Genomic DNA, 17,969 nt, shown 5'->3' on the forward strand with positions numbered 1-17,969 from the left:
AACTGTTGAAACAAAGCTCCACTCACATTGTAGCACAAAATACAATTCAGATCATTCTCATGAAAATCACCAGAGGCCACTGGATGCTTCACATTACCAGTCTTGGGTGGGGTCCAGACACCATGGCCAAGAGAGATCTCCATAGTGCTGATTAAGGTACAGTTAGGACAGTCAGCTGCAAGAAAGAGGCTCATGCATGAAGTAGGAGGATCATTTACTGGAGTAATGAACACCAAGTATAAACAAAGAAGACCTAAATCAGTAGGCATGCCCACATATCAAAAGACTAGATGAACAATGAGGTAGCTTCAAGGTCTACAGAGCAAGCAGAAGACATAGCCTGAGGTCAAGTTAGAGACCAAATAAGCCAAGTGTCCAACAAGGCAGGTCATCTATCCTATCTAACTTATCCCTCCCTTCCCCTCCTTGTTTCTTTGAGTGGACTTCCATAGTGAATACTGCCAGAATCTCCTAAATGAAAACCAGCTACATCTAAGAAGCAGAGGCATTTATTGTGGAGGAAACTTCAGCTAGCCTCTGAAGAAGATTGGTAAATCTTCCTTTATTTCCAGAGATGATACGAGAAAAGATGTTATGGACATTTATTATTAAAGATCCATTATGAACTCTGCTTCCTTAGTGAGGCCTACCCTGAAACCTCCAGTCAGTCTTCCTCTTCTAAAAATCTGTCACATTTACAAAAATTCATTTTTCACATTTCACATTTCATGAACTGCACAGTATTGTAAGTATTATATTGTGAGGCAGCCTGCCATAGTGAATAGATCAATGAACTGGGAGTTCAAATTCAGCTTCAGATACTGACTAGCCACGTCTAGTCATCATTTAACCTCTGTTGGGTTCAGTATCCTCATCTGTAAAATGGGCAGGGTAATAGTGCTTACCTCATGGAGTTGGTATGGGAATCAAATGAGATAATATTTTATTTTATAAACATTAGCAAATTATTAACAATGAGAACCAGATTCAGAATCAAGATGACCCAAGTCCAAGTTCTACATTTGAATCAGACCAGTTGTGTGATCTTTGGCAAATCCCTTAACCTCTTAGTGCCTCAAGCAGCTCTCAAAGACTGTAAGTTGCTGAACCTTTATGGATCCACATTGATAAAGGGAATTTCATTGCCAAGTAGCTCCTATGCCAATGAAATTACAGGTTCAGACAATGACTATTCTATCTCCATACCTATCTCCACAATTAGATTAATGGCACTTTGAGGACATGGGCCTCATCTTACACTTCTCTGCATCTTTCAAAGCAGATGGCAGAGTACCACATTAATAGTCCATGCTCAATAAATAGCATTGCTTGGTTGGTGCCAACAATTAAAAACTGGTTGTATAAATCACAAAATAATAGCATATTAGAGCTGGGGAGTATCTTGGAAATCAGAGAATCAGACTTAGAACTATAACCACGTCACTTTACAATTGAGGAAACTGAGTCCCACAGAGGTGATATGACTTGCCCAAAGTCATGTAGATAGTCAATCAACAAGCAATTGTTAGGTGCTCCCAATGTGCCAATCACTGTGCTATGTGCTTGGGATCTATATGAAAATAAAGTAGTTTATATTCCAATTCAGGGACATGCAAAATATATACAGAGCAGATGGAAGGAAATCTCAGAGAGGAAGGCACTAAGAGCTGGGACGACCACGGGAAGGCTGCCTAGGGAGGTGAAGGTTTGAAGGAATTCAGAGAAATGAAGAGGCAGAAGTGAGGAGGGAGAGTATTCCAGACAGGAGGGACCAGTCAGGACAGACATTTGGACATGGGAGATGGATTCCCATGTGCTCAAAAACCAGTAAGGAGTTGGATAGTAGACTGTGAGGAGAGGAAGAAAGTGTAAGAAAACTAGAAAGGCAGGTGGTAGGTAGCTGCATTGTTAACAATAGCATTTTTTCTTTATAAATTTATGGAATCAAGCAAGCATTTCCACAGCATAGTATAACAAAAAAGATGATTGCACATGAAGCTGCAAATCCATCATGTATGACTTGCTTTTCCTTTCAAATACATAATAAAATTATCCTGTAATTTTTTCTTTTTTTCTTCCTTCCCCCCACCCTAGAGATGACTATCATTAGACACAAATAGGTAAATAGATACAAAATCTTTCTATTCATACTTCTATACAACAAGATTTTTATAGTATTTTAAGATTTGCAGAGTACTTGACACATAACCTAGCCCCACCTACAAGTCCAGTCTCCTTAGATCTTACTCTTCAACATATACTCTTTCATCAAATTGCACTAATTTCTTGACTTTTCCATGGACAAGATCCTCCATTTCTCTGCTCTTGGCATTCTCTCTAGCTGTCCCCCTTACTTGGAATACTCTCTCTCTTCCACTTTGACTACTGACCTCCCTGGCTTCCTTTAAGTTTCAACTAAAACCCCACCTCCTACAGGAAGCTTTGCCCAACCCCTCTTAATTCCAGTGCCTTCCCTGTTAATTATTTCCTATTTATCCCGTATATAGCTTGCTTTGTATATATTTGTTTGTATGTTGCCTCCTCTGTTAAATTTTAAACTCTTTGAGGGCAGGGATTGCCATTTGCCTCTTTCTGTATCCCCAGCACTTAGCACACTGCCTGATGCATAGGAACCACTTAATAAATATTTATTGGATGAATTCAATGAGCATACGTTACCTAAGCTGGTCCTTACAAAATTCCCATGAGGTAGGTGCTTTTACTATCCCTCTCACAGATAATGAAACTAAGGCTGAGAAGCTAAGTGAGTTTCCATGGGTCACCCAACTCATAAACGTCTGAGACAAGATTTGAACCAAGGTCTCTCCTGACTTCAAAGCCGGGGTTCTAGCCATTGCATTTAGCTGCCTCACCAAGGGCAGATGCAGAGATTGAGATTAGGGACAATATAAAACTCCCCGATTTGGCTGGAGTGGGTTTGGTCAAGTTCACTTGATGTCGGCATGGCTGCCCAAAGGACGCTCTGAAATTTCTTCCCGGGCTAACTTCCCAAATCCATCCAGCTCTAAAATCCCTATGAACCTAGGATTTCTAAAGGTCTGAGTGTTGAGATGTTGTAGTTATCACAATCACCCTCTAGGGGGCAGTCCTCTTTAAATTTTTGACACCATTAACAAAAGGATTTCATATTCTTTAAATAATTAAGACAATAAATGAACCTTCTTAAATAATAAAGTTTGGTTGCCTTTCATATTGTTTCCCTCTGAACATATGGCAACAAATGTTACATATAAACAGTCTCCTACTGCATACTGCATTAATCTGAAATCATTCCTCTTCCATAAAGGTGTGACCAGAAGGTACAGAAAATAATCAAGAACCTCAGGGTTTAACTGTTGTCTTGTCCAGGGGATCTTAACCTGGAGTCCAAAACTTTTTTAAAAAGTGTTTTGAGAACTATATTTCAATACAGTTTTCTTTGTAGCCCCATATGTCTATTTCTTTGTGTACTTTGAAAAACATCACTCTGAGAAAGGGTCATGGATTTTGCCAGTCTTCCAAAGTCTTCCAATGGCACAAAAAGACAAAAGAAAACTTGTTCTAGCTCAACCTCTTACTTTACAGATATGGACCAAAAGGTTGTGCTCAGGTTGCCATAAGAAGACTAATCTCTCTTAGTTCTTTGTAGAAACTTGTAGTTCCCCTACATCCTCCCCTCTCCTAAATTTCCCTATTACTGTGAAGGCCATGCCCATCATCCCCATCACCAGGCTCACAACCTCAGCATCAGCTTTGACTCATCACTAGATCTCACCAAGAGGTGGCTTGGAGCACTAATGTGAAAGCTGATTGTTAAATTTTCAGTGTGAGCGTTTACACCTTAGAAAGCAGCAAACACTATAAATCTGAGCTTCATTTATTATTTTTCTTGTCTACATTTAATAAAGGAATGGATAAAATGTTGATAATTCAGGCTAAACTTTAAAATGTGTCCTGTGTACATTTCTCCAGAGAATGGACTATTAAATATTTTCTGCATACCCCCGAACTCATCTCATATATCTAATCTGTTGTCAATCTTATGTTTTATACATTTCCAACATCTTTTCTGGGGTAGCAAAGTGGTGCAGTGGAGAGAGTGCCAAGTCTGAAGTTCAAATCTGGCCCCAGAGACTTTCTGGCTGTGTGACCCTGGGTAAGTCACTTCAGCCTGTATGCCTAAGTTTCCTAGTCTGTAAAATGAGGTACAGAAGGAAATGGCAAACCACTCCAGTATCTTTGCCAAGAAAACCCCAAACGGGGTCACTGAGAGTCAGATGCAACTGAAAAGACTGAATAATTAACAAAGAAATCTCCTCTATATGTCCCCTTTCTGCCACTTACACACTCACCTCTGATTTGTTGTCATATCTTGTAGTTTTTACCTCCACAACATCTCTTCCGTACATCCTCTTCGCACCCACACTCACACAGCCTAGCACAGGCCCTCATTACCTCTCACCTCGATTACTTCAATAGGCCTCTACTTGATCTTGAGTCTCAACTCCCCCCTACTCAATTCATCCTCCAATCAGCTGTAACTACAGTTAGCTATAGTTTTTTTGGATCATATGATACACAACTGTCATGTCCTCAACAATAATAGGGAAATTTAGGAGAGGGGAGCATATAGGGGAACTTTCTGTAAGTTTGTTTTCTACAGCTAACTGCAGTTTTGACTATGTCGCTCTTAGATCTTCAGTGGCTCCCTATTACTGCCAAGATCAAACAGAAAGTCTTCTATTCAGCATTGAAAGCTCTCATAACCTGGCCCCTCCCTATTTTGCTACCCTTCTCACATGTTACTCCCCTTCATGCGCTCTGCAATCCAGCTATGCTGACCTACTTGAAGTTCCATGACCATAATGCTCCATCGCCCAATTCCAAACCTTTGCCTTAACTCTGCTACATACCTGGAAAGCTCTGCCCCCAACTCTACCTCAGTTTCCATGACTTCTTTCAAGAATCAGCTCAAATCCCAACTTCTGCAGTGGGACATTCCCAATCCCCAAAGAGCCTTCAGATTAGCTTCATCTACTCTGTATATATCTTGTACACAAGTAGCTATTTCTGTCTTTTCTCCCCCTTATAATCTTATTATTTATACATAGTTTTTTATAATGTGAGCTCCATGAGGTCAGATTGCTTTTTGCCTGTCTGCATATCCTTAGCACTTACCAAAGTGTCTGGCACATGGTAAGGATGTATTGACTGAGCGTTGTGGCTCTTTCTAAGTCAATAAAAGTTACCTCTTCCAAAAGCCTTCCTCTACAGACCTCTCTCTTCTTTGAACTCCATTAGCTCTTAGCGTTTGCACCGCTTACTTAGTGCTGAGTTCAGATGGCAACCTTGCACTGTTATTAGCTGCCTCATTTGTCTATGGCATGTGTTCTCTTCCAGTTACTGCAACAGTGAAATCTTTGAAAGATTTCTCTGGTCAGTTCTTGCAAAAAGCACCAAACCTAATGCTTAAAGGCATGAACTGCAGAGATCCTGAATCATATGGCTGGTAGCAATGAGCCTCATCAAAATGGGGTCCAAAGCTTGCTTTAGACTGCATCTACCCTCTTCTTTACAGTGGCAACTCAAAATGCCACCTTAAACTTTGAATCTTAAGTCATTTTGGTACAGTGGAAAGAGTATTGCTTTTGGGGGCTCTTTCAATAAGTGATATTGTTCTCTGGGCCCCAATCATCATGAAAAATCAAGTCCTGGGGCTTTTTCTCATCTATCATGCCCACTATATTTCTTTATATTTTTAAGACTCAGTTACTCTGTGTGTATAAGATATGCACATGAATATATATATGAAATTTAAAGTCAGATCCTTAAAGTTGGTCTCTACTGAATCCAAGTTGATCACTTAGAAAAGTAAAAGTGAATCTTTTTTGTTTATGTTTCAAGGCATTTGGGTGATGGAACTTTTCATGTGGAGCATAATATATTTGAAGCAGATCAACTTTTTCTTTTATTACAAGATGTCATTTGGAAGTTCATTTCTTTGTTCATGACTGGAATTTAATTCATTCTATATCTTGGTTTGAGTTTCACACAAATGCCCCCAAGACACTAAGGGGCAGACATTTTAAAATGTATCTATCAAAGTACCTTTAAAATGTTTTTTCTTCCCACTTCCTCACTAGTTATAGTGAACCATCATATAGAAATTGATTCCTGTCCATTTACTCAACTTCTTAAGAGATTTTCAGTTATGTTTAATTAACTTATTTGAATAGTTTTTAAAATGGGAGGATAACAAATGTCCCTAAAGTAAATTTTTCTTAAGTTTTCAACTCACTTGTCTTATTTCCTCAACAAGCCTCTAAATTTTTTGACGGCAGGAACTATACCTCATTCAGCTAGGTGGCACAAGTAGAGGACAAGGTCTATACTTGGAGAGATCTGAGTTCAAATCCAGTCTCAGATCCTGTCTCTTGTCTGTTTCTCTATGTCTGTGTCTGTCTCTCTCTTTTCTTCACTCCTCCTCCCTACCTCTCTCCTTAACTCCAGTGAAACAAACACTACTCTCAGAAGGCAAGTTGGTTGAGGGAGGGTAGTTTCATTTTTGTCTCTGTCTTTCCAGTCCTTAGCACAATGGCTTAATTAATTCTGATAGATTAAATACTATCTGCCTGGTAAACAGCAAATTCCTTAATTTTCCACATCAATGAATGGATGATGACAAGAAGGAAGGATGATGACAAGTAGCTCATTAGGGAAAAGCTATAATATTCCCCACCCATATGTTCATTGAGCTAGCAAATAAAAAAATAATTTCCAAGGGAAAGATTTTTAATTGGATAGACACATCTATCTTTGAAAAGTAGCTAGATTTTTGCCTGCTCCCTTAAAATAAGATTCCAAGCCAGCGTAAAATGACCAAAGAAACGTATTCAATTTACCTGATATTGTTTGATACTAGATGTGTAGGTAAAGCCAGCTAAGGCCTTGTAGTAAAATTCTCCAGAATCCAACAGGTGGGTAGTGGCAAAGATGACTGTCCTCTCTGTAGCACGCCTGTTCAAAATGGACTTAACTTTGATAAGATTCATTCCCTTGCTTGCTTACTAAGTAAGCGAAACAGTGCCCATCAATGGAGAATGGGTGAATGAATTATACTATATGAATATCATGGAATACTACTATAATAAGCAATGAAATGAACAGTTTCAGAGAAATCTGGGAAGACTTATAGGAACTGATGCCAAGTGTAGGGACTAGAACCAGAGATCTAATTATGTGATAACAACATGGTAAAGACAAATAACCTTGAAAAACTTAAGCCCTATGATCGATGTAATGATCAATCATGATTTCAAAGGACTGATAATCAAGCATGCCACCCACCCTCTGACAGAAAGGTGATGGAGTAAATGCGCAAAAGGAGACATATTTCTGGACATGATCCATGTGGGAATTTATTTTTCTTGACTGTACATATGTTACAAGGAGAGAGTGGGAAACAGAATAAATATTATTCATTTTAAAATAAAATTTAATTTTAAAAAATAGAATAGGAGAAAAGCAGATGTGAAGCATCAAGGATGTCCATGCTCTCTATAGCATCTTTGTACATGATAGACCCCAATTTGATGAAACTGACTCTGTAAGGAACCTCCTCCCACTTGCCTGAGGTAGGTTTGCTCGCTGACAAAGAGAGAAAAAGCTTATTTTAGCTAAGCCTAGATCTCTCTCTTGATAAAAGTCTTTTGACTAAGGTGACTGGCTCATCACAGGAAGCACGCCACACACCTTCAAAGACATCCAGTCATATTTAGCACACAGCTTTCTGAGTAAGTTTAGCATCAACTGGGAAACCTGAAGCAGCCTGGTCCCTGGAGCCACAGTGAAAAGGACAAGGTAGGTGGGAAATGAGTGTTTTTCATTTCTTTTCCTCCCCCCTCCTTAGAATTTTATATATTTTTTAATTTTTAAAAATTTTTATTTAAAGGTTTGAGTTCAAATTTTATCTTTCCCTCCCCCCTGCTACCCTCCCTCCCGATGGTAAAAAATCACATATAGGTTATACATACGCAATTGTCTCATTTCTTTTTAATGGTCAGGTGCACGCGCACACACACACACACACACACACACACACACACACACACACACACACAATCTGTCACACCTTTCATGGACCCATTCAGATAGAACAATGTGCAAGTTTTATGGATGTATCGTAAGCACAGGGACCTTCTGTGGGTAGCTTGCACACCCAGGCACAAGCCAGACTTCTTAAGTGTATTCTGGGCTCACCACAGGGTACATGCATATTCTTAGTACCACCTATCTACTTGCAGGGCCCTTTTTCAAAAATCTGCAGTCACATGCAGAGCATGCCCACATCCCCGCCAGGGCCCCAGGATCCATTCTGCATAAATGCATGCACACCTTTGCACACACATGCAGGTTCTTTGTCCACCCACAGTACTCACGCATGCATTTACCAAACAACCTGTTATTTTTCCCCTTGAAAATGTCAACTAGCTCAGCCCCCCCTTACACTTACGGTCAACCTGGAAACCACCCATTCCCAAAGTTTCCTTGTTGCTGCTCCCTTGTTGACTTAATGAGTTTTTATTCTTCCACCTAATTTGAAACGTACGGTTACTGAACCATTTCATCTTAGTAATCTCTTCTTCAGTCTGACTTAAAATGTTTGTCTCATTTCCTGACTGGTCACAACTATTGTTAATTACAGGGTCTTTGAGGCAGCATGGGGCTGGGAAAGTGGGCTCAAAAGCCACATGGTATGGGGGTTAGAGCATTGGACTCAGTGGCAGGAAAGCCTGGATTTGAATCTACCCTCTGACACTTACTGGCTTTGGAGCTTTGAGCAAGTCAATTAATTTCTCTATGCCTTAGTTTCCACCTCTCTAAAATGGAAGTGAGGGGCTGGATTTGATGACCTCTGAGGTCCCCTCCGTGACTTGTGTTTAAATGTCACCTCTCTCACTTGCAAGCTGTGTGATGAGGCAAGGCATTTAACGTCGATGGCTCACAGTTTCCTTATCTCCAAGATAAGGCCGGTTAGATGATATGAGCTTGAAAGTCCCTTCTAGATATAAATCTATCTTCCTATGACTTCATCTAAATTCTCTTGAGGGCAAATGATGAGGTATTATGGAGTGTGCACTGCCTGCTGGGAGATACCAGAGTCTAGTCATTGGCCATTATGTGCAAAGAACTTAAATTGCCTCAGGTTGCATAATATAAGCACTCCCTCATACAAACACACTGAAAGGGTTGTTTCTATGTGTTATCGGAGCCCCTGATTAAGATGGAGACATCTGTATCAACCGAACATCTGGCAAACCCTAACATGGTACATGTATGTTATTCATATTATTTCTCTTTCAGAAAACATGTGAACAAACCAGTGAACAAACGTAAGACTGACCAAAGTGTCAGAGAGAACAAAGCATAAGTTTTAAAGTTAAATACAAGCATTAATTTTCTGCAGGTGGAACTTGTATCAAACTGCATTTTAAAGACAGCATGATGTACTTTGATGTCAGTGAAAATTCTTGACCAGGAGACTGCAGGAAATGTGGGAATGCAAGCAAGTTAATTTGGCTAATAGTAATAATAACCACATCAAATATTTCTATTGGGCTTTAAATTTACAAAGAACCTTATGCATGATATCACGTTTGACCCTTACAACAACAATTCTGTGAGGTAGGGGCTATTGTTATCCCATTTTACATACAAGAAAAGTGAGGCACTGTCTGATGCACGTTGTCATGGCAAGTCTTCCTAATTCCCAGTCTAACACGCTATCCGCTGTGTGACATACTGGGCAGCTAGGTGGCACAGCGGACAGAGCACTGGACTGAGAATCAGAAGCATACATCTTCATGGTTCAAATCCAGCTTCAGATACTTACTAGCTGTGTGATTGGGCAAGGAGTTTAACCCTGTTTGCCTCAGTTTTCTCAGTTGTAAAATGAGCTGGAGAAGGAAATGGCAAACCACTCCAGGAAAACTGGGTCACGGAGACTCTGACACTACTGAAAAATGACTCAACAATATGTCACACACTTGCTTTTAAACAAACTGAGAACATGGAATTCTGGGAAGCTCTCTTACCCCTTACAGAGAAAGAGAAATAAGGGGTTCCAGAAATTCAGGACAATAGTGAGGAGAGGGGAGTTTTCTTCGATGTCCTCAGGGATATTAGTGGAAATGTAGACTCCAAAGGAAAAAAGCATCCCCACAATGCAGATGACTCAGTTTACAAAATCTCAATTTATATTCTCTTCCAGGAAGAGAGGTATGTTTTGGTTGTGAGGATAAAAATGGGGAATCCATTTTCTGCTCCCTGTGCCTCCTCTCCTCTTTCAAGCCTTCCCTCTTCGCAGCAGATGAAGACTATGATAAAACCTGCAGGTTTTCTACCTAACTAGTCCAGCAAAAAGCCTCAGCTGGTTGATTTCTCCTTGCACCTTAGCTGACTGGTGTTAAACATAACTAAGAAACAGAACAGGTGATAAAAACTTTAATTTGCCAAACCACCTAATTCTAGTGAGCTCTTCTGCCTGGCTTTGCAGGTCTGCAAGTGAAAGCTGGCCAACCTCTTGTCAGGAAGGCTGGAGAAGGAAATCATAACTCAGGTCCAGGCTGGTTTAGATGGCAGCAAGATTTGTTTCAGCTCTTAGTATCTACAAGTTTGACTTCCTTTCTGCCTCCCTAAGTGTGTGTGTGTGTGTGTGTGTGTGTGTGTGTGTGTGTGTGTGTATGATTATATACTTCATTGCTAGGAGTGCTCTCCAAAGTTTCACCATAATGAATACTAAAATCATCCCATTGGCTGGACTCCCACCCTTGTCCCATGCAATCTCCTTCATGTTGACAACTCCTCTGATTTAGTTCAGTTGCTTCCAAAGGAACTGTTTAGGATAGTCAAAAAGAAATTAAAAAGCACCAGATCTAAAGTCAGAACATCTGGGTTCAGATCCTTCGTCTGCCATTTACTACCACCTACTAATCTGGACAAGTCACCTAAAGTTTTCAGGCCTGTTTCTTCATCTACAAAATGAGAAAATGACCAACCTCCAAGGTCCCTTCTAGTTCTAAAGCTTCAACTCCATCATCCTCGGCTTCACAGGGCTATCTGAAATTGAGCCAAGTCATCTAGTATTTATTAAGCCCTTATTTTTATTTTTATCATTATTATTATATAAGCCAGGCACTATACTAAGGGCTATGCAAAATGCTCCACACTAGACAAAGAAAAGCAAAAAACCCTTTCCTTCACAGTCTAATGCAAAATAATAATGGCAAATAAATGGATAGAAACAATATAGTTTGGGGTGTATCGTAAATCTTAGTGCAGTTTAAAGCTGCAAGGTAGATGGAGAGGCACCCCAAGAAGAGAAGTCACTAGTAGGTGTAAGGTAAGGGGAAAGGCTTCTTAGAGTAAGTGGCATTTGAGCTGAGTCTTAAAGGAAATCAAGTAAACTAAAAGGCAGAAATCAGGAGGTAGAACACTCCAGGGGTGGAGGACTACCAGGGTAACAGTTACTACTATGGTAACAGATGGGGGATGGAGTCTTGTGTTGGAAGAACTGGAATTAGTCCAGGATAGCAGTACCATAGAATTCATTCTTTGTTGTTGAGTTATTTTTCATTTATGTCTGACTCTTCATGACCGCATTTGGTCTTGGCAAAGATACTGAAGTGGTTTACTGTTTCCTTCTCCAACTCATTTTACAAATGAGGAAACTGAGGCAAACTGACTTACCCAGGGTCACATAATTAGTAAGTGTTAGAGACCAGATTTGAACTCATGAAGAGTATCCATGAAGAGTATCCATATTTGATGCTGGAGGTAATAGGGAACCACTGGGGATCATTGAGCAGGAGGGGTAACATCATAAGACTTAAGCTTTAGGAAAAAAAAGTCATCTAATTAGGTATAGCTCTGCTCTCCTCTATCACTATGATGCCTCATGGTGGTACAGAGGGTCTCCTGGGTCCTCATAGGCTAAGCCAGCACAGCAAAAATCCGTCGTCTTGGAAAGACCTTAGAGATGGATGGTGTGTCCACACTATAATGAATCACTGCAATACACTGCAAGCACCTACAAACAGAGATGGGAGGAGAGGCACAGATTTGTGGGGGAAAGTATATCTGAAAACTGAGAATATCCAAATGAGTTATGAGTTTGACTATTTCAGGGTGACTTCATATTTCTGTCAAAAACACCTCTAGCTGGACGGCTTTGAATTCTTTTTAGCCCTTCCCACTGACAGGACAGCCTTAGGTTTTTCAGCATAGATAGAGCAACCCATCATGAGACAGACAATGCCTAAAGCCTATGCTTCTCTCTCCCGGTTTTCTGTGGCAAATTTTTGAGACTCATCATCAGGGTGGTGGCAGAGGGATGAATTCTGGGGTTATAGTCATGGTCTTAAAGTCAAATCTACAAGTTTTTCCTCAATGCTTACTAAATGTCAGGCACTATGCTAAGTGCTGGAGATACAAAGAAAAGCAAAAACAGCCCTTGCTCTCAAGGAGCTTACAGTCTAATGGAGAGCCAACATGCAAACAACCCGGCACAAACAAGATAGATGCAGGATAAAGTGAAGAGAGTCTCTGGAAGAAGGTACTAGCAGGTTGGGGGAAGAACCAGGGAAGGCATCTTGCAGAAGTAAGACTTTAATTAAGACCTAAAGAAATCCAAGGATGTCAAAAGGCCGAGATAGGGAGGGTGAGCATTCCAGGCATGAGAGACAGTTAGTGAAAGGGCACACAGTGGGGAGATCGAGTATTGTATGTGAGGAAAAGAAAGGAGGCCAGAATCACTAGTTCCTAGAATAAATGGAGAGGAGTAAAGTGTAAGAAGAATGGAAAGGTAGGAAGGGATCAGGTTATTAAGGGCATGAAAGACCAAACAGAATTTTATATCTGATCTTGGAGATAATAGGGAGCCACTGGCACTTATTGACTAGGGGAGGTGATATGATCAGACTTGTACTTCAAGATGGTCTTAAAGACCAAGTCATTGAGAGATTGCAGTCTGCACTGGTAGAGAGAGTACCCCCTACCACCATGAAATCACATCCTCAACGTACTGACCCAAGTGACAACTTTTGACTTGTCCTCCAAACGTGCACTACCAAAAGTCTTTAAAATGCATTTTTTAAAAATGCAGCTTCTCGTTCTCTCTCCCATTTTCCTGCTTTTCCCAGTTCTCAAGTTCTGAGCCACCAAAAGCTGAGTGGGACAAGTAGTCATTCTTGGGAAATTTCAACATTTTGCCAGCCTACAGTATAGTTTACGTTGAGAAATCCTGGCTTAGACCATGAGGGAGATTTGAGTTTCCAGCTTGAAAAAGGCCTAATGACAATGTTCATGAGGATGGACATGAAATAGTATTGGGAGAATGGTCCATGGCACAGAACTCCTCACGTGTAATCTCCTTTCACTGATACATACTGGCATCGTCCTGCAATATAGAGTCATAGAGAGTTGTATAAGACATATAGAGATTATATGACTTGCCCATGGTCACACAACAGGTCAGAGACAGGTCTCAAACCCAGGTCTTCCTTACTTTCGGTTTGCTTTCTATCCATTACACTATGTTGCCTTTCATGATGTGTTTGTTTTTTTAGCTCAGAGTAGCCTTGGTTGATTTCATTTCTATAAATACATTCTTCTCTTTCTCCCCCTCTTCCAGTTGGATCTACCTTAGAGACGATGGAAACCACTTTGGACTATGGCAATTATTACAGCTCCGACCTCCCCAGTCCTTGCAGCAAAGGGGGAGTGAGGGACTTTGGAAAACTCTTCCTGCCACCATTATATTCCCTGGTGTTCCTATTTGGTCTGCTGGGCAACTTCATGGTGGTTTTGGTCCTACTCAAATACAAGCGGCTCAAGTCTATGACTGATGTGTACCTGTTCAACCTCGCCATTTCTGATCTGCTCTTTGTTTTTTCCCTCCCCTTCTGGGTCTATTATGTTGCTGACCAGTGGGTTTTGGGAACAGCCTTTTGTAAAATCATCTCCTACATGTATTTGGTTGGGTTTTACAGTGGCATATTCTTCATCATGCTTATGAGTGTAGACAGGTACCTGGCAATAGTGCATGCTATTTTTGCCTTAAGAGCCAGGACTCTGACCTATGGTGTTATTACAAGTCTAGTTATATGGTCGGTGGCCATGTTAGCCTCACTTCCTGTCCTGCTATTCAGCACATCTTACACGGAGAATAACAATACTTACTGCAAAGAGAAGTACCCTGGGAATTCAACCACCTGGAAGATAATGAGCTCTCTAGAAATCAACATCTTAGGGCTCTTGATTCCTCTTGGAATCATGCTCTTCTGTTACACCAGGATCATCAAGACCCTGCACCGCTGCAAAAATGACAAAAAGAACAAGGCAGTGAAGATGATCTTCGCAGTCATGGTTGTGTTCCTATTGTTCTGGATTCCATATAATATTGTGCTCTTCTTGGAGATCCTAGTAGAACTGGAGGTTTTCCAGGATTGCACCTTTGGCATGCAGCTCGACTATGCTCTCCAGGCCACAGAGACTCTGGCTTTTGTTCACTGCTGCCTCAATCCGGTCATCTACTTCTTCCTAGGGGAAAAGTTCCGAAAATATATCAAGCAACTCTTCAAAACCTGCAGGGGACCTTTAAGATTCTGCAAACACTGCAGTTTTCTCCAAGTTTATGCTTCAGAAACACCTAGTTCATCTCACACTCAGTCTACTATGGATCACGAAATCCATGATGCTTTGTAAAGGACAGCAGACTACCTTCCTTCAAGGGACTGAGGAACTGAGACACTCCTTGAGTAATCTTAGGGATCCCTATTCAGGTTTTGGTTCATAAATGTTCAGCCAGGGTGTCAATCTGCCCCTCACCCTCAAATAGGCTTTTCTTCTTATAGTGCATAGTTCCCAGATCAAGTCATTGTGCATCTGGGCTAAGAAAGCTTGGCTTGTTGCTGGTATCCCATAACAAGAATAGCAACTCAGGTGATGATTTTAAGAACCCTATCTGAGAACAATATCAATAAGGTGACAGATAACAAAGATGGGTTTGCTATCAAAGTGTAGCCTGAGATGACTAGACAACCAAAGTTTATCCAGATGGCAATAAGAAAAAGGAAAGACCCAGAACATTTGAGATTGGTCAGGCTGTGGTTCTTCATTTCCAGCCTTGTGTGTAAGAAGTCAATGGAAGGCAGAGGTTTCTGATTGCTCTCTCCCTACTACAGTAAATTTTGGTTTTGCTTTTGTTGTGTTTGGTTTTTCTAAGTTCTGAACGGCTAACATACATTCTTATTTGAATTGTTTGGGCATGATACATTTTCCAGACTGGTGGTCTCAAGCTCAGATTATGTGTTTGTTTAAGTTGATGATTCTTCTTCTTCACTCCTTCTGTCTAAAACCCTATTTCTTTTCACAGAGATTCATTGATCCAATTGCATCTAAACATCTAAACAAAGGGCTCTCTGGTCTACCTGGGGAATGCAGCAAGAAGCTCCATGCCCAAGGTTTTGAGATACATGATGTAAATCAAGCATGTACTATCCCCCCACTCCCTACATATATATATTTATATTATATATAATATATATATATATATATACTACTGCCTTAGATTAGTAGATGAGCTCAATTAACAAATAATGGCTGTTTATAACTTCATGGTAATGAAATAATGTGCAAGCTTAAGTAAGACCCCATGTGTTGGTAGGATCACCAAAACGAAATATGTCATGTAAAATCCATATTTACACAATGAGGGTCAAACTCGTTTTCATTTACTCTTGGTTGCTAATGGCTTTAATCAAGGTAGAGCACTTAATTTCGAGAAGATTAAATAAAAATATAAATAGGACCTTAAAACTACTAAGTGTTAGGCATTCTTAACCTGTTCACAAATAAGACCTCCCTAACCCATCATTAACTGCATCCTAGATGGAAAAAAACATTTTTGAGTCATCATATTTGCTTAAAGAGGAATGGTAATGCCTCTCTAATCTTTCCAAAGCCCATGCTGTCAGCTGGTGTTATGATCACTCTCCTAAAAGACTGTATCCTTAAACATCTGTTATTAGATCATCTCATGTTGGGAACAAAACCCCTCATCAGGGAAGATATATATGTTCTAAAAATTATACCCCAGATTTTCTCCTCTTCAATTATACAGAAATTCAATTACTTGGATCTTATATATGTTGTATGAATCATGTAACCAATTTATATAATTCTAGAGAAATTATAACTCTTACTCATCAATAAACCAAAGGAATAGAACCAGGCAGTAATGCCATCCAAGTCCTGGGCTATGTAAATGTTATTGACCTAAATCAGTGTCCCAAGGAAATACTCATTTGAGGAAATCTACTTAATGTTTTCACAATGATTCTTTGTATTGTGTTTTACATTGGATTGTAAGATAATTTGGTTTTTGAACTACTTTCTTCAATGCCAAGTTACATTGTATGCAAAAATAAAATAAACTTGTATGTATTTTCAGGCGAATTTTTCTGATCAGCCCTATCATTCAGCTACTGAAGATCTAGATGCTCTCATCCCCATTATTTTTCTGTGTATCATTTCATAAGAAATCTTCCAAGGGTGGGGGTATGATAGTCTACTGTCTGGAGACCTATTTTGAAAGGATGCAGAACTAAGAGTAATGATGCAAGGCACCTGGACAGTACAAAGTATGGGTGAGCCACAAAATAATGTTGTTAAGACATCATCAAACCATGCCATGTCATCTCATTGTCAGATATCAGCATGACTCAGTCCCTGCTCCCTGCCCAAAAGATTCTGTACTCTCATTCCCTGCTATTTCTGTTCTGCTTTGTGACTATGGAAAAACTGGTCTCAAAATCATTGTTTCACTGAATGGCATATATTTCATATAATGCCACACTGAAGGATTCTTCTATGGGAAGAGATAGAATAAATCTGGAGAAAGATGAAAAGCATAGGAAGCTGAGAGTCATGGGTTGGAAGTTCATATTGTGATTCTTATATCATTAGGTCTTAAGTGCCTTCAAAATCACATCCAAGACTGGATGGTAAAAATAAGCATGATTAGCAGGCAGTAGAAGTGAGGGAAGATGAACACAAATGGATTATGGGTCTGCATGAAAAAGCTAGGGAGGCAGCATGGTGCAGGGGGAAGAGCATTCATGTTTTCCAGTCAGGTGGACCTGAGTCCACATCTCACCTCTGACATTCACTACCTGTGTGACTTTGGACAAATAATTTAACTTCCCTGAACTTCAGTTTTCTGATATGTAGAATGAAAGCTGTGGGGAGCTGATTTTTGGTTTGTTTCCTTGCTTTGCTTTTTAATTCTTTGAATTCTCTCTGAGAAAAGAAAGTTCCTCCACACAGAACTCACAATTTTGGGCGATTGCCTGTGTTCCTAATAAAGTAATAGAATGAAAATGTCAACCTATCATGTGCTAGTGATAGATACAACTGCTATACAATATGTGTAGTATGGTACTTTGCTTTTTTTTTTTTTTTAAGAAAATGGCATTCCCCAAACATTCATAAAGCACCACACCTAATCCTTGGCAATATTAAGAAGTGGTTTGTAGCTTTGAGCTCCTGGCCTCATCTTTCTGCAGTTTTCCTTCACTCTCATAGCCTCCTTTCTTCCCAAGTCCTGACTGACAAGAAGGAAAAGAATCTAACAAACTTATTCCCTCTAATCTGCTGGCAACAAGATGTGACAAATGAGTTTTTGTATTTTTAAGGGAGAAGTTTGGGGACAGAGCCAAAAAGAAATGAATCACTAATGGTGAAAATATCAGACATTGGGGTATGGGAGGACCACAAAACCCTAAAAGTATACTACATCTCTCTGTCTCTTCCTCTCAGGTCTCACTGCTACTGTCCTAGAACAAGTCTTTATTACTAACTTCTGGACTATTGCCTAATAAGTCTTTCATTTTCCACAAGCTCTCTCTGCT

General features: G+C 40.0%; 1 protein-coding gene and 1 long non-coding RNA gene across 5 annotated transcripts in view; one reads left to right on the forward strand and one right to left on the reverse strand.

Moving 5' to 3' along the window:
• The first annotated feature begins 7,780 nt into the window (after window positions 1-7,780).
• On the forward strand, window positions 7,781-16,505 carry CCR4 (C-C motif chemokine receptor 4). Its single transcript, XM_072651480.1, has 2 exons — window positions 7,781-7,860; window positions 13,691-16,505. Exon 2 carries the CDS (start codon window positions 13,711-13,713, stop codon window positions 14,761-14,763), a length of 1,053 nt encoding a protein of 350 aa, XP_072507581.1. The 5' UTR covers window positions 7,781-7,860; window positions 13,691-13,710; the 3' UTR covers window positions 14,764-16,505.
• Window positions 9,411-17,969, reverse strand: part of LOC140532702 (uncharacterized) — a 38,202-nt gene continuing 29,643 nt past the window's right edge. For 3 of the 4 annotated variants that reach the window (XR_011976632.1, XR_011976633.1, XR_011976631.1), the window contains one exon: window positions 9,411-14,598. This is a non-coding gene — a long non-coding RNA (uncharacterized lncRNA). The remainder of the gene's footprint in view (window positions 14,599-17,969) is intronic. The other variant, XR_011976634.1, reaches the window with a different exon arrangement.

This window comes from Notamacropus eugenii, chromosome 3 (assembly GCF_028372415.1).
Source record: "Notamacropus eugenii isolate mMacEug1 chromosome 3, mMacEug1.pri_v2, whole genome shotgun sequence".
Lineage (NCBI taxonomy): Eukaryota > Metazoa > Chordata > Mammalia > Diprotodontia > Macropodidae > Notamacropus > Notamacropus eugenii.